General features: G+C 37.8%; 1 protein-coding gene across 2 annotated transcripts; it reads left to right on the top strand.

The window, feature by feature from the left end:
- Positions 1-11,043: 11,043 nt before the first annotated feature.
- Positions 11,044-15,909, top strand: LOC108668666. 2 transcript variants are annotated; one of them, XM_018155909.2, is made up of 4 exons: positions 11,044-11,308; positions 12,506-12,643; positions 13,266-13,573; positions 14,288-15,909. In XM_018155909.2, exons 1-4 carry the CDS (start codon positions 11,153-11,155, stop codon positions 14,355-14,357), a joined length of 672 nt encoding a protein of 223 aa, XP_018011398.1. In that variant the 5' UTR covers positions 11,044-11,152; the 3' UTR covers positions 14,358-15,909. The 2 variants fall into 2 exon arrangements, with proteins under 2 accessions (XP_018011398.1, XP_018011397.1); XM_018155908.2 differs by having other exon boundaries at positions 12,503-12,643.
- The last annotated feature ends 4,367 nt before the right edge of the window (positions 15,910-20,276 follow it).

Here is a 20,276-nt window from a genome sequence, read left to right as displayed (position 1 = left end):
AACGCTGCCACACCGCCTAACGCTGCCACACCGCCTAACGCTGCCACACCACCTAACGCTGCCACACTGCTGCCCCACCACCTAACGCTGCCACACTGCCTAACGCTGCCACACCGCCTAAAGCTGCCCCACCACCTAACGCTGCCACACTGCCTAATGTTGCCACACCGTCTAACGCTGCCACACTGCCTAATGTTGCCACACTGCCTAATGTTGCCACACCGCCTAACGTTGCCACGCCGCCTAACGCTGCCACACCGCCTAACGCTGTCACACCGTCTAACGCTGCCACACCGCCTAACGCTGCCACACCGCCTATTGCCTCAACAAATATCGCAGTATGATTTACTAACGCTTCAGCTATCAAGTTATTTCGCAACGAAGGCTAAATATATGCATTAACATCGCCTGCACGGCGGAAGGCCTCAAATCATTATATTCCCAATAACTATATAGGTATTCAGAATATATTCTATGATTTGCTTTGAAGATTAAAGCATTCAGGGCAATGAACTGAAGATTTTAATTACAGAAAAGGTGATGGAAAGCCGAATAGGATTCACTTACATAGGATACCGGAACCATTACGGACAGAAATGAAATGACGCAATAAATCCACCACAAGAATTCAAACGCAACCGTGTCACAATATGAGGAAGAAATCATCACAAAATAAAAAAGAAAAATTCTGAGAGAGTAAAGATTGGAGACAAGACCTACCATCTTCAACGTGCGAGGCTTGTACATTTTTAATCGTCTTTTTAAGTTAATAAATATTTCATCGTGTGAGATTAGCAAACATTTCATCGTGTGAGATTAGCAAACATTTCATCGTGTGAGATTAGCAAACATTTCATCGTGTGACATTTGTGTGAATTTCATCGTGCGAAATTTGTAAAGATTTTATCTTATAGGTCTGTAAATATTTTACGCCAGTCTAACGTGAGCTCATTGTCTTTTTAATAAACGATTTTCTTGATCTATATCGTGGTGAGCGCCACAAAAAAACACAATATGGTCGCAAACTGTGATAGAAACGAGTTCGATGAATACATTTGTAATTCAGAAAAACAAATTTACTGCTGGGTGCGAGCCATTGGAGTGAGTTCAAAAGTTTTTAAGTTCTTATTGTTTGGAAACAATTAAACTTGATCCCTTCCCCCTTTTATCGAAGAAATTGGACACCGCTACACAAATTTGCGTCAAAATAAGATGAATTTTAAGACCAGTGAGCACGCAGGGTTCGAAAGCTTTATTTTGGATACAAGTTATATATGCTCTACAATTCATACTTGTTACACAAACTATAGCTGTGCGATACTATGTATAACTGTCACACAAGTTACTTTGCGATAAAATATATAAAGCTTTTATATATAAAAATTTAAAGTTATATAACTTAGATAAAGTTGCATAACCTAAAGTTATAAAATTTATTCTAAATTTATATAACAGCTAAATTTTTCTATGATACTACTCATATCTGTGTTTGGGCTTACTTACGTATAAGTTATACGTATCTGTGATACGTCATGTGTGATTCATGTTACATTTTCGAGAAATAGTGAAATATTGCGTGTGATTTACGGTGTCAGTATCTGACACCGTAGGAGAATGGAAGCAGTCGTAGGAGAATGGAAGAAATCAGGTCGAATCAATCTTACACTAATTATATGGAGTTTCAAGTACTTTTTATTCGAACAAGCATACGCAGAATTGATTTTTAAATGCCAGTTTGAAAAAAAAAATTCCACGGGTCATTTGGGGACCGTTTTCTCAGGGTTCAACGCAAATCTAATCAAACTTGTTTAGACCAGTTGAACTTTGAAGTTGTGGGTAAATAGTATCTCTTTGGTTCACCGCGCACGGACTAAAGTTCGTGCGTGTCGAACGGGTTGAATATATCAGCGGGTAACGGACAGCCGTCCGCTACGGGTAATTGCGAATGCCGTCTGAAGAAGTGCGCCGTGCATACTTCATTCGTGTTGAAAAGGAGGTCATAGTGGCAGAAAATTATGCTAAGGTAACGTTCATCAATATCTTAATTTCTCATGGTAACAATTAAATATAATTGAGAAGGAAATATTAACGAGTCGAGAAACATATTTCCAATTGTCGATTACAGATTAGAAACTAATGAAAAAAATAGGAAATATTTGATATGAATATTTATTTGTCAACGTTTATTATATTGCGTTTGAAGTCCGGCACCGGTTACTATACACATAAATACACAACAAGCAGATCGAACGCGAAAACAGTATTGAGTAGTGAGCCTGATAAACACACATTACAGAAGCATCGTTTTTAGCGCATTTTCTCATTTATGGAAAAAATGCACTATTGTGCTCGCCATGTCCGTCAGTCTGTCTGTTCGTCCGTCCGTGACCTCAAGTTTTCGTCGACGAGAAAATGCGCTCTCTGCCGCTCACTGCAGTGAGTACTGAGTTACATTTTTTCTTGTTGTTGTGAAAGAACTTCCAACTTCTACTGATTACCCCAGCGGGAGAGTGAGAAATTCGTAAAAACAGTTTAACTGAATAAAATGGTCGGGATCACGTTTCGCACTTGCTTAAACACTTGTTATACTTAACTTTATAAAAAAACACTCGAAACTAATAAGAACAGACAAATAGTTCAATAATATGAATGGCAAAGAATGGCAAACCCATCCAGGTTATAAGGTTTTATTGATAAACGCTGAGAACCAACTCTTAGACTGCACAAGTATAGCACCCCTACCACAAAATGTAACCACGCTTTCAGTCTAACGCATAACAAATTCAAAGGTGGAGACCTCAGAAGCATCAAAGTTTCTTTTTAAAATTCCGGTAAATGAAATCGAAACTTTGTCCCAAAACCAGAACAGCTGTTGTCTGATGAATTACACTCTGATTAATCTGCATAATTTCATTAGAGTCGAGATTCAGAGTTAATAGTAATAAAAAAAATGTGGTAGTAACTGTTATTGACGACAATCTTCTCAGTCAAGTCTCCGCTCCAGCAGTATCCTCAAATTCCTATCATGTGAAAAGAAAACAGGAGATGAATCTTGAGCCCGCATCCATCTGAAATAACCAAACAATTGAATTGATACCTCGTGGAAATGTAAACAAAGAAGTAGTTAAACAGGTTATAGTTTCTGGCTTCTCCTGCTATGGTCCAGGAAAGACGAGTGCTGTAAAAATACCTCAGAATAATGAGCACAATGAAATGAGGACACATGCACTTCCAAATGCTTTCTCCAACGCACACAATTAAGGTCTCGCAATTAAAGCACTCATCGCACATGCCCGACACTATTCGGTATAGATCGGTAGCTAATGCTGAAATCAAGGTACACAGATGTTATAGGGAGAGGCTGGATCAGAATACGGGTGTGAACAAAATTTTATTGTTTTCGAATACGGATTGATGATGAACTGAAATAGGAGCAAATTTATCGACAAGTTGACACAGAGCATGAGTCATTTCTTTAGCGGATTAATATGGGAAATTATGATGGTTGCCGGCCGGGATGCAACATTTCCTCGCAAGCCGGTGCGTGATGCACACATACGTACCAAGAATTCATGCGACATAATGTGAATTCATTTTAAAATTATATTCGTATGTAAACTCGTAAGAATTCTGAGCAAGCCCAGAAGCCTGATCCAAAGAATGGCAATTTATGTTAAATTGATGATCGATATACACGTATTTGATCAATACATGAATTCGATCACAAATTTCATTATTGGAAGAGGTTTCAAACTTGATTATAGTTTTTTTAGAGTCCAAATCACGAACATAATCAAGAATTAGCAACTAAAAAAATATATGAATAATTTAATGGCATAAATGAGAATGTTCACATGCCAACAAAATCATGCCTGAAAATTTGAGACATTAGTTTATATATTTTGATATTAGAATGTAGCTGCGCTATACGTCCGTCTTTTGTTTGTCCAGGTTCATGCTGGCAACGAGTATAGGATGCGTGCATTCGCCCTGTCTCTTTTTAATGATCAGCGTGGGGTGGCGACTGCAACCTCGTGTCTCGTGAATTTTTTAAATTATTCAGTAATTTTATTATGATGCAATGCTGAAAATCGTTCCTATTGTTATTAGATTACAGCAGCAATGACATTCATGATCTCTGCTCTTGGTTTTTTGGTTTAAAATTATATTCTACCGAATTTCACATTTCTAACATGTGGAAATGCATAGGATAAATACTGGCATACATCCCCCGATCGATTGTAATTTTGTGGAAGAGCTTAGCTTGTCTATAATATTAAACCTATTTCAGCTATTTGTGGATTTAATGGATATTCCAGGTGGACGTGGGCACCAGATATACCATCTACCTCGAGGTTCAGAGCACTTCGAGTAAAGTTACCTTGGAATTCCCACGTAATGGAAAACTTGAAACGAATAAACATCACTTGAGGGCCTATAGTACGTGTAATATGCGAGTTCTCGCTTGCCGCGAATTGACGTTACACAGGCCACAGTTCTTCGACTGCGGTTTCGGCTTCGTAACGCAAATGGTTATCCCTACTTTTCGTGTAATTATTTCGCAATGGGTCATCCGTGCATTTGTGTATTTTGAGTTAGGTCTCCGGTAAGAAGGGCTCATTGTTGTGCACCTGTTAGCATGCCTTGTCTATAGGGAGTAATATGGTACTCGAGGCAAGCTAGGGTTGAGCTCTTCTGAAGTTCCCAGTAAACCTATGCAGCTCTAGTTATTGTAAAGTCTCTCCTAATCACTATCGCGTCTAAAATATTGACGGGTAGCATATATATGTTGGAAGCTCTCCCATAACACAATAGAATAGAATAGAAGTGTCGGCGTTGAAGAAATAGGCCCATGGCCTGTTGCCGATTCTTGAACTTTTCGTGACTTGATTCACAAGGGATCCGGCCTTTGGAACCCGATCTTTCCATAACTGACGATTGATTGAGTATTTGAGTGAGATAGCTGTTGGACTTATTGCCTGGTCCGTAATTTGATAGGCATTTTAAGACTGAACATATGCTGATGATGAACACAATGAACGACGATAATGTAGAGTAAGTAAACATGTAGAGTTTAATCTTAGAATATTTTAGAATTAAAACTACCTCCCCATGTATGCTATTATGAGACGTATTCAACTGCTGCAGCATGAGTCCTAACTGACGCATGCTCCGTACGAGCGCTGCATTGAGATGAGCTCAATAACGGCCACCATGCATGCGTTGTCGGCGACCGAATGTAGGACACATCAGCCGCATTTAGCCGACCTCTAGCGATGATGATGTATATGTATATATATGAGTCCACTTTACCGGACTTTAATTTTTTCTGAATTGCAAAAAAGATAAAAAAAAACTTGACCTGGCTGGACTTAACCCCAGTAAAAAGGTCTCTACCAACGTAAAGAAGGGTTTTAGACACACCTAACCCTAACTCTATCCATAACCTAACGAGGTTGGCGTTTTTTTGATGTCCGGTAACGTAGTTCATTTTTTATTTATATATAATATAATATTATATTAATGTAGTTCGGCAGAAGCTTCTCTTTTATGCAAGTTTGATTGAAGACCAGAGCATGATTTTTATTAACATAGGACCAAGAATACAATCTGGAGGACCCGAGAACCACATGCGGGAGGCTCAAAATGAGACCATCACCCGAGCGACATTGGAGGCCTGCACCAGCATAGTTATGCGGTGCCCCGACCCATCGAGACTGGCGATAGCCGAGACCCTCATTATCAAGAGCTAGTCTCCAGCTATAAACCTCCAAACTATAGGAATTTTCCGGACGCTAAAATTGTTTTCAGAGTAATTTTTAGCTTATATTTTAAGTGGTATCCACTATACCATTGATTTGTACTTCTGTCATTTCCAAAGTTCAATTTCAAGTGTTGCAAAACCTTCACCTGCTTGATAATGAAAATTGTATTTTCGAAACGTCGCAATCTATTAAAATGTCATTTGGAAACCTGCTTTTTGATCTCCCGGCGCCAGCAAGAAATTCGGTTCGACTCATTGAAAAGACGAACAAGAAGATTATTAATAAAAATCATGCTCTGGTCTTCAATCAAACTTGCATATGTTGGAAAAATTTTTTCATTTAAGCAGGTTTCATTGAAGACCAGAGAATTTGTTTTATTGACAATTTTCTTATTAGTATTTTCAATGTATCTAACAAGATTTTTCGTTTGCACTGGTAAATCGAAAATCAGATTACCGAAGGACATTTTTATTTCTTTAACGACGTTTAGAATATTTCTATCATTCATTATCAAGTTAAAAGGCGCACTGAGTGATAGAATTTAGGTCGACAAATGTACAAAATCAAGTAAATAGGATACTACTCAAAAATCGAAATTGTTAGGATTAATTACAAAATGACAAAAATAATTAAGTATTAAAACACCAAAAATTACTCCGAAAACAGTCTCAAGGTTCTGGCAAATCCGGCAGTTTGAAGGTTGATGGCTGGGGTCCTATCCTTAATGAATCAGCTATCGCGAGTCGGTTGGCGTCGGGGCATCTCATAACGACGCTGGTGCACTCCTCCAGCACCGTACGGGTGATGGTCTCGTTGTGGGCCTCCATCAGGCGGTTTCTTGGTCCACCGGACTGAAGGTGGCACCTTTTTGTGATTTTTGTAATTATTCCTAACAATTTCGATTTTTGAGTAGCATCCTATTTACTTGATTTTGTACTCATGTCGACCCAAATCCCATCACTCAATGCGCCTTTTAACTTGATAATGAATGATAGAAACATTCGAAACGTCGTTAAAGAAATAAAAATGTCCTTCGGTAATCTGATTTTCGACTTACCAGTGCAAACGAAAAATCTTGTTCGATCCATTGAAAAAACTAATAAGAAAATTATCAATAAAACGAATTCTCTGGTCTTCAATGAAACCTGCTTAATATAATATAATATATATATCAAGCAATAATCGGACAGAATTGGTAACATTACCGGACATGGGTTAGAAACCCGGACAAAACGCGTCCAGTTGTGTACTCTGCAATTAGTTTGTACTTGATAACCTGACGCCAAAATAAATGAACTACATTACCGGACATGAAAAAACGCCAACCTGTTTAGGTTAGGGTTAGAGCTAGGGTTAGATGTGTCTAAAGCAGAGGTGCATGATGCACCTCTGCATCTAATCGTTTTAACTGACTTTCGAGTCCTCAATTCACTAAAAATTGTTAATGCTCAGCAATATATGCAGTAGATTGATCGATTTTGTGAGGCTGATCAAGAAATTTTAGTTTGATACTTAAAATTGTAAATGTATAGCAATGTCTGCAGTGCGGCTAGAACATGCATCCACTTTGTGAGGCTGATCAAGCACTTATGGTTTGATACTACGTCCAGCTTTGTGCTCATATATGACAGGTCATCAATGATCCAAGCATCGTTTTTCACATCTAATAAAAAAATGTCATCACGAACATAAGATACCTACCGAAACAGATTTATAAGTAACACGTCAATAATTTTTGCATTGAATTATTATGCGCTGTTATTTTCACTGTTATCTTAGCAATTTGTCTTCGAGAGCTTTGGACGTCCACAATGATATTCATTTACTCTAAGCAAATTTAAAACACATGCAGGGTATTAGTGTCATTTTTCGAAATTCGCTGAGCTGAAGCTGAGCTTCATTCGCGCTGAAAAGTACTGCATGTTTGTTAAGAAAATTTATTTGTAGAATGTAGCATAAGTTGCGTCACCAAGTCAATTTGGAGAGCATCGGCTTTTAATGGAGTTGCAGAGACATGCACGCACTCCGTGATTCTTAGAAAAAGAGCTACAATCCATTGTAGAAAACGATCATGGTTGCAGTTTTATAATAAACCACAGCTAATAGGCTCAAATTTTAAGTCATACGTTCAGATTATCCTAATCTGAATCAATACTAGTCAAATACTTTGACGGTCGGCTTTGCTCCATGCTCCAATTCCCATAGGTTTTTCACCAGTAGTGGGCCATCAATTCAATTCTCCCAGAACATAAATTCAGCCTATCAACTGGTTACCTATCAAGAGGTTACCTGTAACACGCATCAGAAATAGTTTCAAGCCTTTCCTTTAAGAAATAACCCCCCCCCCTTATACACCCCCTTTCGAAAAGATACCCTATTTTCACTGCGATTTTCAAAGTGACGCAGTTATGGATTTTGTCGAGTCATCTAAGCGATTTTTTCTTCATCTTTGCTCAAAAAGTTCCCTTAAAATGTCTCATCTCACTGAGTAGTCGTGATTTATCTCGCCGGATTTAATGGTTCTTATTTCACAATCGGAAAAGACGTATCAGAAGGCCATGGCAAAATGTTTTTCAGCAATGACATAAACAAACGTGCGACCATTAGTGACAATGCAGACCTAAGTATTTAGGATGAGGCTAGTACAAACATATTACAAACGAAGTGTGAACTGGGGCGATACTTTCAAAACTCGCTAAGCGAACGTAAGTACTTACGCTCTATTTTCTTGTCTATGATTGGTGGATTTTGCTTCAAAGGCCGTCAATGATTGGCTGATGAACTTACGATCTCTTAACTTTTTTTGAAAGTATAGGCCCTGATTACGAATTCGATAATAGTGGACCGCCAAAGTAATGTACATACGCACATTACATGGGAACAGAATGCCAACAACTTCAATGTAATTACAAGAGCTCCGGAATAAATAATCCATTCCAACAGGTCAATCATAAATAAGCTAAAGTTGAGCCGCTAAAAAAACAACGAGAAAAACTTTTATTGTCTTCAACATGCGCCACAGTGTTTTGTAAGATGGGTGAACTTTTTAGAAAAAGTTCGGCAACGTGGGTGCAATGAACGTTACCTGCAGAATTTCTTGCACATGTAAGGTATCGACAGTTACGAACGGGACTCGTTCTCGACTTGTTCATGAGCTAAGCACGTCCTAAACCTAACGCAAGTTCAATGCGTGCCTTGAAAATGAAGCTATCGAGTTCTTTATCCAGGCCCAGAATTCCGCGCATCTTAGCTCTGCGAATTACGACACTTTCTTTCTTCATATAGTAAAATTCCGTTAGTCCATCGCGCATTTCTAAAGACTAGAAAATAAATAATTCATTCCTTCGAAATAAAAATCCATTCCATGCATGATTTCAACGCCGAACGATTAAGCCTGCGATGAATGCCTCACTTTATTCTTTACCAGAATTCTCGTTCAAAATGGTGACTGTATCACACCTGAAAAGCGGCAAAATTGGTTATTTTGACGGTTTTCTGTAGGTACTTATTTAATACGTTTTATGATAGGAAGACTGTTAACTGCATAAAAAATCAATGCGGCTGAAAAGATATTCATGCCTACATTACTTTTTCCACGCACAATTTTCTTTAGTTAACCGAAAAAAAGTATATGAATTATAAATAGAAGTACAGGGTGAACCAGAATTAACTGACCCTTTTAATTTGTTAATAAATAAAAAACTAAAAACGTTATGAAGTTGAAACTTGTTTTATTTAAAAGAAGAACATTTTTATGGTAATATTGTATCCTATTACAATATTTTTTTATTGTATTAGTTAAAATATTTATTATGTATTAATAGTATGTATTAGTTAAAATATTGTATGTAATATTGTATCCTAGTTAGTTATTGCATCCTAAAAACTAGGATACAATATTACCATAAAAATGTTCTTCTTTTAAATAGAACAAGTTTCAACTTCATAACGTTCTTAGTTTTTTATTTATTAACAAATTAAAAGGGTCAGTTAATTTTGGTTCACCCTGTATAATCGGAGAGAGTATAAGTCAGACTTATCACTCAACGTGTTTGTAATGAAAAAATCAGATCACGAAATAGTTCTCTCGAGGTTAGTGTTCGCAATAGATCTTCTTAAAATTCTTTTTTTTTTACCGCGGAGTTTCATTCAATGAATTTGGGTGCTCTGCATGCTCTCTCTATAACGGTTGCAGATGCAAATGGTCAGGCTCAGAACTCATTGCCACGCAGCTGAGTGAACAGGGTGACACTCCGTCCGCGTTCGCGTGTCGGAAGATCCCAAACTGCCAAGTTTATTAAGAATAAGCAGAGTTGTAACCTTCACTAGGAAAACTGTCGTGTACCGGTAGATATGGGTTCCGATGAGTTCAGTGTTGCAAATTTTCCTTGGTTAGGCAAAATCAGTATAATTTCTATGCTAAGAAAGATCATCAAAGGTGAATCCGTACGTAGACGTTACAGCTCAGCAACGGAGCGACAGCCTTCAACAGTTCGTGTGAAAATTTGAGTAGAGTATGGATATTGTACAATCAATGATTGGAACTTAATTTTTTTTAATAGCAATAAAGTTTCAATGGTCATAGCAAAACAGTTGGAAGGCGAACTACTCGGGAACACCGAGCGCAATTTTGGTGTTAGTAAATGATATTACTTCCCTTAATTATTAAATTTTCTAATCGTTCTAGTGAATCCAACTTTGATATTATTCGACAGCTATTGGGAAGTAGCGCTCTGAGATCGATATTGAATTAATTATCTCGGAGATCTTATGAATGAACAATCAGATCGGATGAATTCGATTGCTTGGAGAAACGGGATGGATGATTACGGGAGAAAAATTATGGGTTCATAAATATGAGGCTATAATGCAAGACCAACGCGAAGAAACTTCTAGAACGAGATGCACATGCTATAGTTGAAAATAAGCCAGTATAGTGGCTATTTATACAGACGTTTTCCAGACTCTCCATGTGCAGATTGTAGATATCAAGAGAATTTATATTCTCTTGATTATCTATATAATATATATTCTATATATATTATCTTATATTGTGTTTTGCATTCTACATAATTTATAATTATAGAATTTATGTTCTCTCCGAACAATCATAGCTATCGAAAACTAATTAAGTTTATGTCTAGAAACTAAATAACAACGCATTTAACTCTCCGTTACAATTTATGTATATTCAATTACTGGAGGTTAGTGTAATAAAATTTATTAAACGAAGGATCAGTGAATTTTTTTTGTTGCTTATGATGTCTCGCAATACAGAATTTCATATTTTTTATAAAATAAGGAGAGGTTTGTTGAAATCACAGTACAATAATCTAATAAATTAGAGTCAAATTAAGTGAGCAGATAGGCACTGCACCTCCTAGGTCATGCAACTAATCACGAAGAAGGTAATACTGCTGGGATGGTTGGTGCTGCTGCCCGTTGTATCGTCCTTCATCACCTACACCCTCGTGGTTTTCAAGACTAACCCCATTGTACTGGACACCACTCAAGCATCCTTGCTGTCGCTAGCCCTTCTCAAGGTGAGGTCTCATCACAAAGCTCATCTGTTCTAGGTGAGGTGAGGTAACCATAATCTTATCAAGGTGAGGTAACCATGAGCCTCAGCTCCATAAGGTGGGGTAGCTCACCTCCAAGCTCACCTAATCAAGGCGAGACAACCTTTAGCCACACCTCATCAAGTAAGGTAACTTAAAGGCTCACCTCATCAAGGTGAGGTAAACTCAAAGCTCACCACATTAGGGTGAGGTAACCTTTAGGATTACCTCATCAAGGTAAGGTAGCCTTAAGGCTCACCTCATCAGGGTGGAGTAATCTAAAGGCTCACCTCATTGTGGTGAGGTAATCTTAAGGTTCTCACCTCATCAAGGTGAGGAAACTTACAGCCTCACCGTAATACTCTGATGCCCAATGTTCCTAACTTCAGTAAGTCCCTAACCCATTAAACTCCCTTCACTGGAAAATTTATGGACCTTAAAAAAACACCTGTAGTTAGCGTTACATTATAGATTACAAAATATTGCTGAACCAAGACCATGTACGGAACCAAAGTTGATGAGTCACTCGACAGAAAAACAGTGGTGGGTCTGGGAAGATGGCGATTGTGGATTACCAGATTTGGCAACTTGCTCGCGGAAGGGATTATTTCTATGGGGAGCGCAGCCGTGCACCACCAATTTTGTGCACCAATAAGCCCTGAATCGAACGCCTCGGATCTCTCCGGACATCCACCAATCAGCCGTGAACCACTCAGCTTTGTCCTCTTTCGGCATTGCATAAAACCTGCCGAGCACCTGAAGACCGTGGATCAAATATAACTTCCGGGCATCGTTAAATAACGTAATTTTACATTCACCGCATCTGGGGTTAGGTTTCAGATAGCATAGTTATGTTCCAAAATTTATCGTCCTTCGACGAATAGCCGTTCGACCGAGGGCTGGTTCGACCCACGGCCTAGATACGATTGTCGAGAAGTGTTGAAGGATACGTTCCGGAAGGCAGGAATCACGATGGTCCATTACATCCAGGTCAGGGATGGTCTTCCGCAGGCGACCCATTTCTATGCACATCCAAAAACTTTTCACCACACCCTTTCAACATGTTATACAGCTGCACTGTTCCTATGCGCACACCAATCAAAATCTGATATGAAAGTTAAATAATTAATCGATAAACATTGGTATGCAGCCTCTAAGATTTTCCGCCCCGTCTCCTAGCAGTTGGTGCTGCTCGGTGGCTTACGAGTGTTCCCGATCAACCTCAATGAACTGTTCTCACAAGCTCTAGGAAATACTGAGTTCAGGGAGAAACGAGATGTGAACAATGCAACCGAACACATCCCATCTCTGCGTCACAAGGTAACTATAGCATGTGAAGTTGGAAGAAAATCTATAATGACCAAAAAATCTACTCTTCCACGTTTCGTTTTTTAACGGCAAATTTCAAACACAAAAATTTAACGAAAAACGTAAGACCTTTAAATGAAACGAAACTCTGATCGAAGCTCAAAACCGCAACTAAAGAGAAGAAATCTGCTTCGATTTAGTAATCAATAACCAACATGAACCGGAAAAAAATTTGTACCGACTTAGTGCACAGCAAAAAATGGGAAAATTAAACTGAGTTAGTAAAATGAATAATTTGCAAATAAAAAAGAAACAAGTTCTGGCATTTAATATTAAAACGCAGAAAATTTGTGTTATTTTCGCTCACATTCATTTGAAAGAAGAAATTCGTTTCATTGCAATGAGACTTGCAAAGATAATTAATTAAGGTTTGTGTGAGTTTTGATCAGAGAAACACTTAAATTAATCAATGAAGTTGCGAAACGACTAACTTATTTTCAGGTATTGCAATGGCTCATATTTCTCAATGGCTCAAGAATAATTTCACTAATAAATAATATGGCAATAACTCATGAAAAAATTTCTCAGATTTTTACGTTTTGAAACTTTTTTTTGCATTTTTGTTTCATCTAAGGAACTTCCAGTGGCTGCATTTCCTTGTCTGAGACGAATGTTCTGCGAGATAGAAACGACAGCCAAAACGAGCGACAGTTATGGCGAGACCGCATCACAGAACGACGTGGACCGACACCCGGAGGAAGAGGTGGACGTAGAAGCTCTGGATCCGCAAATCGAACTTTACACGGAGGCTGTGCGTGCGTTGTACGGATACGACAGTCCGACAGCCCCGGACTCCAGCCCGGCAACGGAGCGCGCCTTGTCGCTCATGCAGTCTTTGACGGGCAAAAGTTGTGAAGAAGCTTACAAGCTTTGTTCTGGCAGGTGAGAATACGTTAGCCTTGTCGCTCATGCAGTCTTTGACGGGAAAAAGTTGTGAAGAAGCTTACAAGCTTTATTCTGGCAGGTGAGAATACGTATGCCTTGTCTTTGACGGCAAAAATAGCAGTCTTTGACGGCAACAATAGCTGTCTTTGACGGCCAAAAGTTGTGAAGAATTTTACAAACCTTGCTATGACAGGTGAGAATACGTACGCCTTGTCGCTCATAACTGTCTTTGACGTGCAAAAGTTGTGAAGAAGCTTACAAGCTTTGTTCCGGCAGGTGTGATTTCAAACGGAATTGTACTAAATTACAAATTTTCGTGAATGAGTGTTATCCAAATTTATATATTGCGAGTTGATGCTAATAGACTTTTGTGCCGCTTTAAATCTTTTTAAATTTCCAAATTACATAACTCCTACTCTGTTTTACTGAAGGACGTTGTATAGAAAAATTTGAAATTATTGCAAATGGATCGTTTATTTCGAGAATCGTCCTGTCGCCGATTCTAGACATGGCATTATTTCACAGGCTTGCTTGGAATTTAAATCAGGAATTCAGTGCTTCAATCCTACAGTTCTTAACTACCCGGTAACATTGCTGAATGCTAGCCAAAGTAGGAAATTCAACTCAAAGCTTAAATTTCATTACTCATAACTTTATCCAATAACTCAGAGTTCAATCAACATTTAATTTTAACATAATTGTATTTTTCAGGTACACGGCACCGATGATCTTCGGAAAGCTGTTCAAAGAGCTAACAGTACGCATAAAAGACGAGTTATAAAATGCAGAGATACAAAATCGATAGTAAAAAGCTCTGCAAATAATGCACTCGACGAGACCTGAGATAAGTAAATCATCTTTATAAATGAGGGATGGTCGACATGTTGGGGTTATGGCAAGTGGGATTGATAATTTCAGTCATCATTTGCACTTAATTACTTCAGAGCAAGGAATTGGAGTCATTCACCAACATAATAAAACAGTCTGAAAAGAAAGGCAATTTCTTTTCCGCGTAATACTCAGGAATACATCCGAATTGAACTATTTGCAACATTTGCTATATCACGAACTTCACTCAACTTTCGTGATTGGCCAAAACCCAGTAATATTAGAGATTGCAATGATTTGATCAATATTTGCAAATAGTTGAGATTATCTATGTGTAGTCGTAACGCAAAGCCATAAATGTCTCAGCTTGACTTTATTTATTTTAAATTCTCATATTCAGATCTACTTTCGGATGCCCAAGAGCATGGTTTTCATATATATTACCCTAAATTTCATGCAGTTGTGTTTGTAGATAACTTTAAGTAGGTTCACTGGTAATTATTGTCGTGAGTATAGTTGTAAGTTCAGTTAACAGATAAAACAAACAGTCATATTAAAATAATTTATTGCACATCAATCGCATTAGTTCCACCATACATTAGGAACGTCGTACAGGTTGCAGGGAACTTGATGATGTAGCAACGACTTAACCATCAGTTTACCGGAGTTCAAAAGACACAGACGCTGCCCTAAAGTTTAGGTACGTTCTGCTCGTTTCCGCAAAAGTGCATTAAAAAATTAGCAAAAATCTTGTTCGATAAAAGTCAGAAGCCATGCACATGGCAGGTCGTGCGCATGATTCATGCGTTGCAGGTTGTGCTCAATAGTTATATACTGGACAATGTATTACTTAGCAGTCCTACACTGCATGTCGGAGCGTACGTGGCAATTCCAACACTGCATGACAGAGTGAACGCAGCAGTCTTGTCCTACACTGCATGGCGGGGAGTGCGTAGCAGTCCTACACTTCAGGCAGGGATCTGATTGACATCATGACATGGCAGTAAAGTGAAGAGCCGTTTACTAACTACGAAGAGCAGAAGTCAGTCCTACTAACTATATATAAATATTAATTGTTAATACCGCGACAATGATTAGTTGGCGTTTTTTAATGAGTTATTTAAGGTAAAAGAACCCTTGCTGACTAGACATATAACCTTATTAAAATTGTAGAAGAGTTTGTATAAAACTATTTTTACACCTCTAGCCCTAACTCTAACCCTAACCTAACGAGGTTTTCGCTAACTAGCATGTTGCAGAATTGCGTTCATCATTTTTGTGTCGCACTATTAGCAAATACTAATCATATGTAGATTCCGTGACACGGTTACATTCCGAGATAGTAATTGTGCAACGTTCTTTCGCACAATAGGCCAAAAATGTCGCACTGTTGTTAAAAGTATGACTAACGTTTTGATAAATCAATTGCGCGACACAGTTTTTGGAGAATTAGACGAAACATGTCGCACAATACCCCTACTTATGCATATATGTATGTATATATTATATATATATATTTATATATACATGAAAATTCACCGTTTCTCCGGATTCCATTTTCTTATATCTTGAACATGAAGGACGTTAATCTAACGATCAAAAAATTTTATTTCCAGGTTGGTTGACGTAGGTAAAGTTCGTTCAGAGTCTAGTGCGGAAGCTGCAGTTTTTTTCCCTGGAATACGCTTGAGTCTCCCCCAGTTCAAGAGAGGAATTTTGTACAGTAGATGTTAAGGCAAAATCATTTTTCTCTCAGTAGCTATACCCCTCCCTGATGTTGATTTTTTAGATTGAAAAATTTTCACTGCTGCTGGTTTTATCTTATTTTCCTCACCTTATTCTTCTCATGAGTAATCTTGTCTGATACAACAGAAATTTTGCATGAAACGCTCTGAATCTAATAGTTTTAAGTGACTTTTTTATGTCCTAAATTCACTAGGTAGATTGCACGTGAGCGTAGCATCTACTAATACTCACCCAGAGCGCACTGGTGAATTTTGTTTCCCTAGCAATTACGTAAAAATTGCGTTTGCACAGCAATGTCTGCAGTGCTGCTAGCACATGCGTCCACTTTGTGAGGCTGATCAAGCACTTTTGTTTTGATACTACGTCTAGGTTTGTTCATATAAGACACGTAGTCAATAATCCAAGCTTCGTTTTTTACATCTCATAAGATGTCATTACGAACATAAGATCCTACCGAAGCAGATTATCAGTAACACATCAATGATATTTATATTGAATTATTGTGCACTTTTATTTTAAAGTTAACTTAGCAATTTGTCCTCGAGAGCTTTGGACTTGCCCACTAATATTTACTCCGACCAACTTTATAACCAATATACAATTATGCATTGTATTAGTGTCGTTCCTCTAAATTATCTGAGCTCTTTATTAATGAGAAATACTGCATGTTCGTTTACAGAATTTATTTTTAGAATGTAGCATAAGTTTCGTCAGAAAATCAATTTGAAGGACATAGGCTTTTGATGGAGTTGCTCAGACAACGCACGTCGTGATTCTTAGAAGAAGATTTGCAAGCCAGTGTAGAAAACGTTCACGGTTGCATTTTAATAACAAACCACAGATAATAAGATCAGATTTTAAGTCATACGTTCAGATTATTCTAATCCGAATCTATACCAGTCAAATATGTTGACAGTCATTTTTGTCCATACTTCAATTCCCATAGGTTTTTCGCCAGTAATGGGCCATAAATTCTCCCAGTACATAAATTCAGCCTATCAATTGGTTACCTATCAACAGGTTTCCTGTAACATGCATCAGAAATAGTTCTGGAGCATTTCTTTTAAGAAATTATTTTCGAAAAGATACCCTATTTTCACTGCGATTTTCAGAGTGACGCAGTTGTGGATTTTGTCAAGTCATCTTAGCAAATTTTTTCTTCATCTTTGCTCTAAAAGTTCCCTTAATGGTTCTTATTGCCACCCGATCGGAAAGACGTATCAGAAGGCCATGACAAAATGTTTTTCAGCAATTATACAAACAAACGTATGACCTGATATTATTAGTCTAACATTGTAGACCTAAGTATTTAGGATGAAGTTTGTACATACATGTTGCGAACGAAGTGTGAACTTATCACGAATTCGATAATAGTGGACCGCCACAGTAATGTACATACGCACATTACATTGGAACAGAATGCCAACAACTTCAATGAAATTACGAGAGCTCCGGAATAATTAATGCATTTCAACACGTCAATTAGTAATACGCTAAAGTTGAGCCGCTAAAAAACACTGAGAAAAACTTTTATTGTCTTCAACGCGCCACGATATTTTTTAAGATGGGTGAATTTTCTGAAAAAAGAACCGCACCGAGGAAACAATGAACGTCACCTGCAGAATTTGTTGCACATGTAAGATATCGACAGTTACGAACGGGACTCGTGCTCGACTTGTTCATGAGCTAAGGCACGTCAAAAATCTGACCCAAGTTCAGCGCGTGACTTGAAAACCAAGCGAGTTCATTGTCCTGCAGATTTCCGCGCATCATCGCTCTGAAAATTACCACGACACTTTCTTTCTTCATATAGTAAAAATCCGTATGTTCTACGTTCATTTCTATAGTCTAGACAATTAAAATTCATTAGTGCAAAATAAAAATCAATTTCAATATTGTGATTTCAAAGCCGAACGATTTAGCCTGCGATGAATGCCTCAATTTATTCTTTACCCAAATTCTCGTTCAAAAATGGTGACTGCAACATACCTGAGAAGCGGCAAACTTAATTATTTTGGCAATTTTATTACTTAGTTAATACGTTTAAGAAAATGAAATCTATTAACTGCATCAAAGAATCAATGAGTCAGAGAAGTTATTTCTGTCTGCAATACTGTTTGCACTCACAATTTTATTTAGTTAAAGATATAATCATAATAAGTATTAGCCGGATTTATCATTCAACGTGTTTGCAATAAAAAGTCAGATCATGAAACAGTTCTCTCAAGGCTAATGTTCGCGATAGATATCCTTAAAATTCTTCTTTACCGCTGAGTTCAAGGAATGTGGGTACTCTGCTCTCTCTATAACGGTTGCCGATTCCGAATAGGCTCAGAACTCATTGCCACGCAGCTGAGTGAACAGGGTGACACTCCGTCCTCGTGTCAGGAGGATCCCAAACTGCCAAGTTTATTAAGAATAAATAGAGTTGTAACCTTCAGTAGTAAAAATGTCGTGTACCGGTAGATATAGAGTCCGCTGCCGCTGAGGGCAGTGTTGGAAACTTTTTTTGGTTAGGCAAAATCAGTATAATTTCTGTACTAAGAAAGCTCCTTATATTTAAAAGGTGAATCCGTAAGTAGACGTTATAGCTCAACAATGGAGCGACAGCCTTCAACAGTTTGCGTGAAAATTTGAGTAGAGTATGGATATTGTTCATTCAATGATTGGGACTTTTTTTGCAATGTTTTTTGAAGTTTTTTTTTGATGAAGTGAAACAATAAAGTTTTACTTCATTGATCATAGGAATTTTTTCGAATTCCTCAGGATCACCGAGCGAAATTTTTACGTTACTAAATAATATTACTTCCCTAAATTACTAAATTTTCTAATCGTTGTAATGAACCCAACTCTGCTACTGTTCGACAGGTATTTGGGAAGTAGGGCTCTGAGATCGATAATGAATGAATTATCTCTGGGAACTTATAAATTAATATTCAGATGGGATGAATTCGATTGCTTGGGAGAACGGAATGGATGATTATGGGAGAAAATTATGGCTTCATAAATATGAGGCTATAATGCAAGACCACCGTCGAAGAAACTTCTAGAACGAGAGATGCACATGGTATAGCGGAAACGGCCAGTATATATAGTGGCTTTTAATACAGACGTTTTGAAGACTTTCCATGTGCAGACTAGAGATATCAAAAGAATATATATTCTTTTTATTGCTGTTGTAGTAAAATTCGGGGTCCCCCCGGTTTTACCCCGCGCCCTCAGTACGCGTATTGATACTTGTATCCGAACAACTTTATACTCACTAACCGGGAAAATCCAGAGCGAGGTAAAATTTTTACTTTTTCCATCATAACTCGGTTTACGTTGGGTCTTTGACGCCGAGTCCCATGTTAAAATGGAAGACGCTGCTTAAGCACATTATTGTAGACATCGTGGGATGTGCGACGATAGAATTATACTATTGGTATTGGTAATAAAATGTAGGGGGCGTAAGGAAACTTCTGGTTTCTTTATATTTTATATTTATTGAATTTATGTTCTCTCCAAACATTCAAAGCTATCGAAATCTAATTAAGCTTGTGTTTAAAAAGTAAATAACAAAGCATACAAGTCTCGTAACACTTCATATTCTATTACTGGAGATTGGTGTACATATGTATAATAACATTTTTTAAACGAAGGATCTATGAATTTTTTGTTGCTAATGATATTTCGTAATGCAGAATTGCATTTTCTTTTGTAAATAAGTGGAGAGCTTTGTTGAAAAACACAGTACCAATATTTAATTAATTAGAATCAAATTAAGATAAAAGCTAAACACAGCACCTACAATATAATTTCGTTTGGGATTGCAATAGGATTCGTGAAATTTGTCATTTTAGTTTTAATTCACCACCCATATGACATCGCCAATGAAAGTTTACTTATTTGTCATTGTTGCGTGAACCACCGCAGAGAAAGGCTACGAAGCCTGAAGCCGAATCTTGAGTCGAATTAAGTAAGAACATGAGCACAGAAAGCACACGGCTTATTTATTGGTGTGTTTGCTTATTATTGTAGTTCTTAATTTATCATTTTTATTCGCCCTTTATCATCCAAATGACACGATTTTAGATCTCCTGTGAACAAGGCACGAAAAGGAAAAGAATCAGCGACAGGCCACATC

This window comes from Hyalella azteca, unplaced genomic scaffold (assembly GCF_000764305.2).
Source record: "Hyalella azteca isolate HAZT.00-mixed unplaced genomic scaffold, Hazt_2.0.2 contig3348, whole genome shotgun sequence".
Taxonomy (NCBI): Eukaryota; Metazoa; Arthropoda; class Malacostraca; order Amphipoda; family Hyalellidae; genus Hyalella; species Hyalella azteca.
The sequence above is the reverse complement of the archived record's forward strand: the minus strand, read 5'-3'. Positions and strand labels throughout refer to the sequence as shown.

Coding starts and splice junctions, on each gene's coding strand:
- LOC108668666 (XM_018155908.2), top strand. CDS start 11,153: ATGCAACTAATCACGAAGAAGGTAATACTGCTGGGATGGTTGGTGCTG. Junction 11,309..12,502: donor TGTCGCTAGCCCTTCTCAAG/GTGAGGTCTCAT, acceptor CCCGTCTCCTAG/CAGTTGGTGCTGCTCGGTGG. Junction 12,644..13,265: donor TCCCATCTCTGCGTCACAAG/GTAACTATAGCA, acceptor GTTTCATCTAAG/GAACTTCCAGTGGCTGCATT.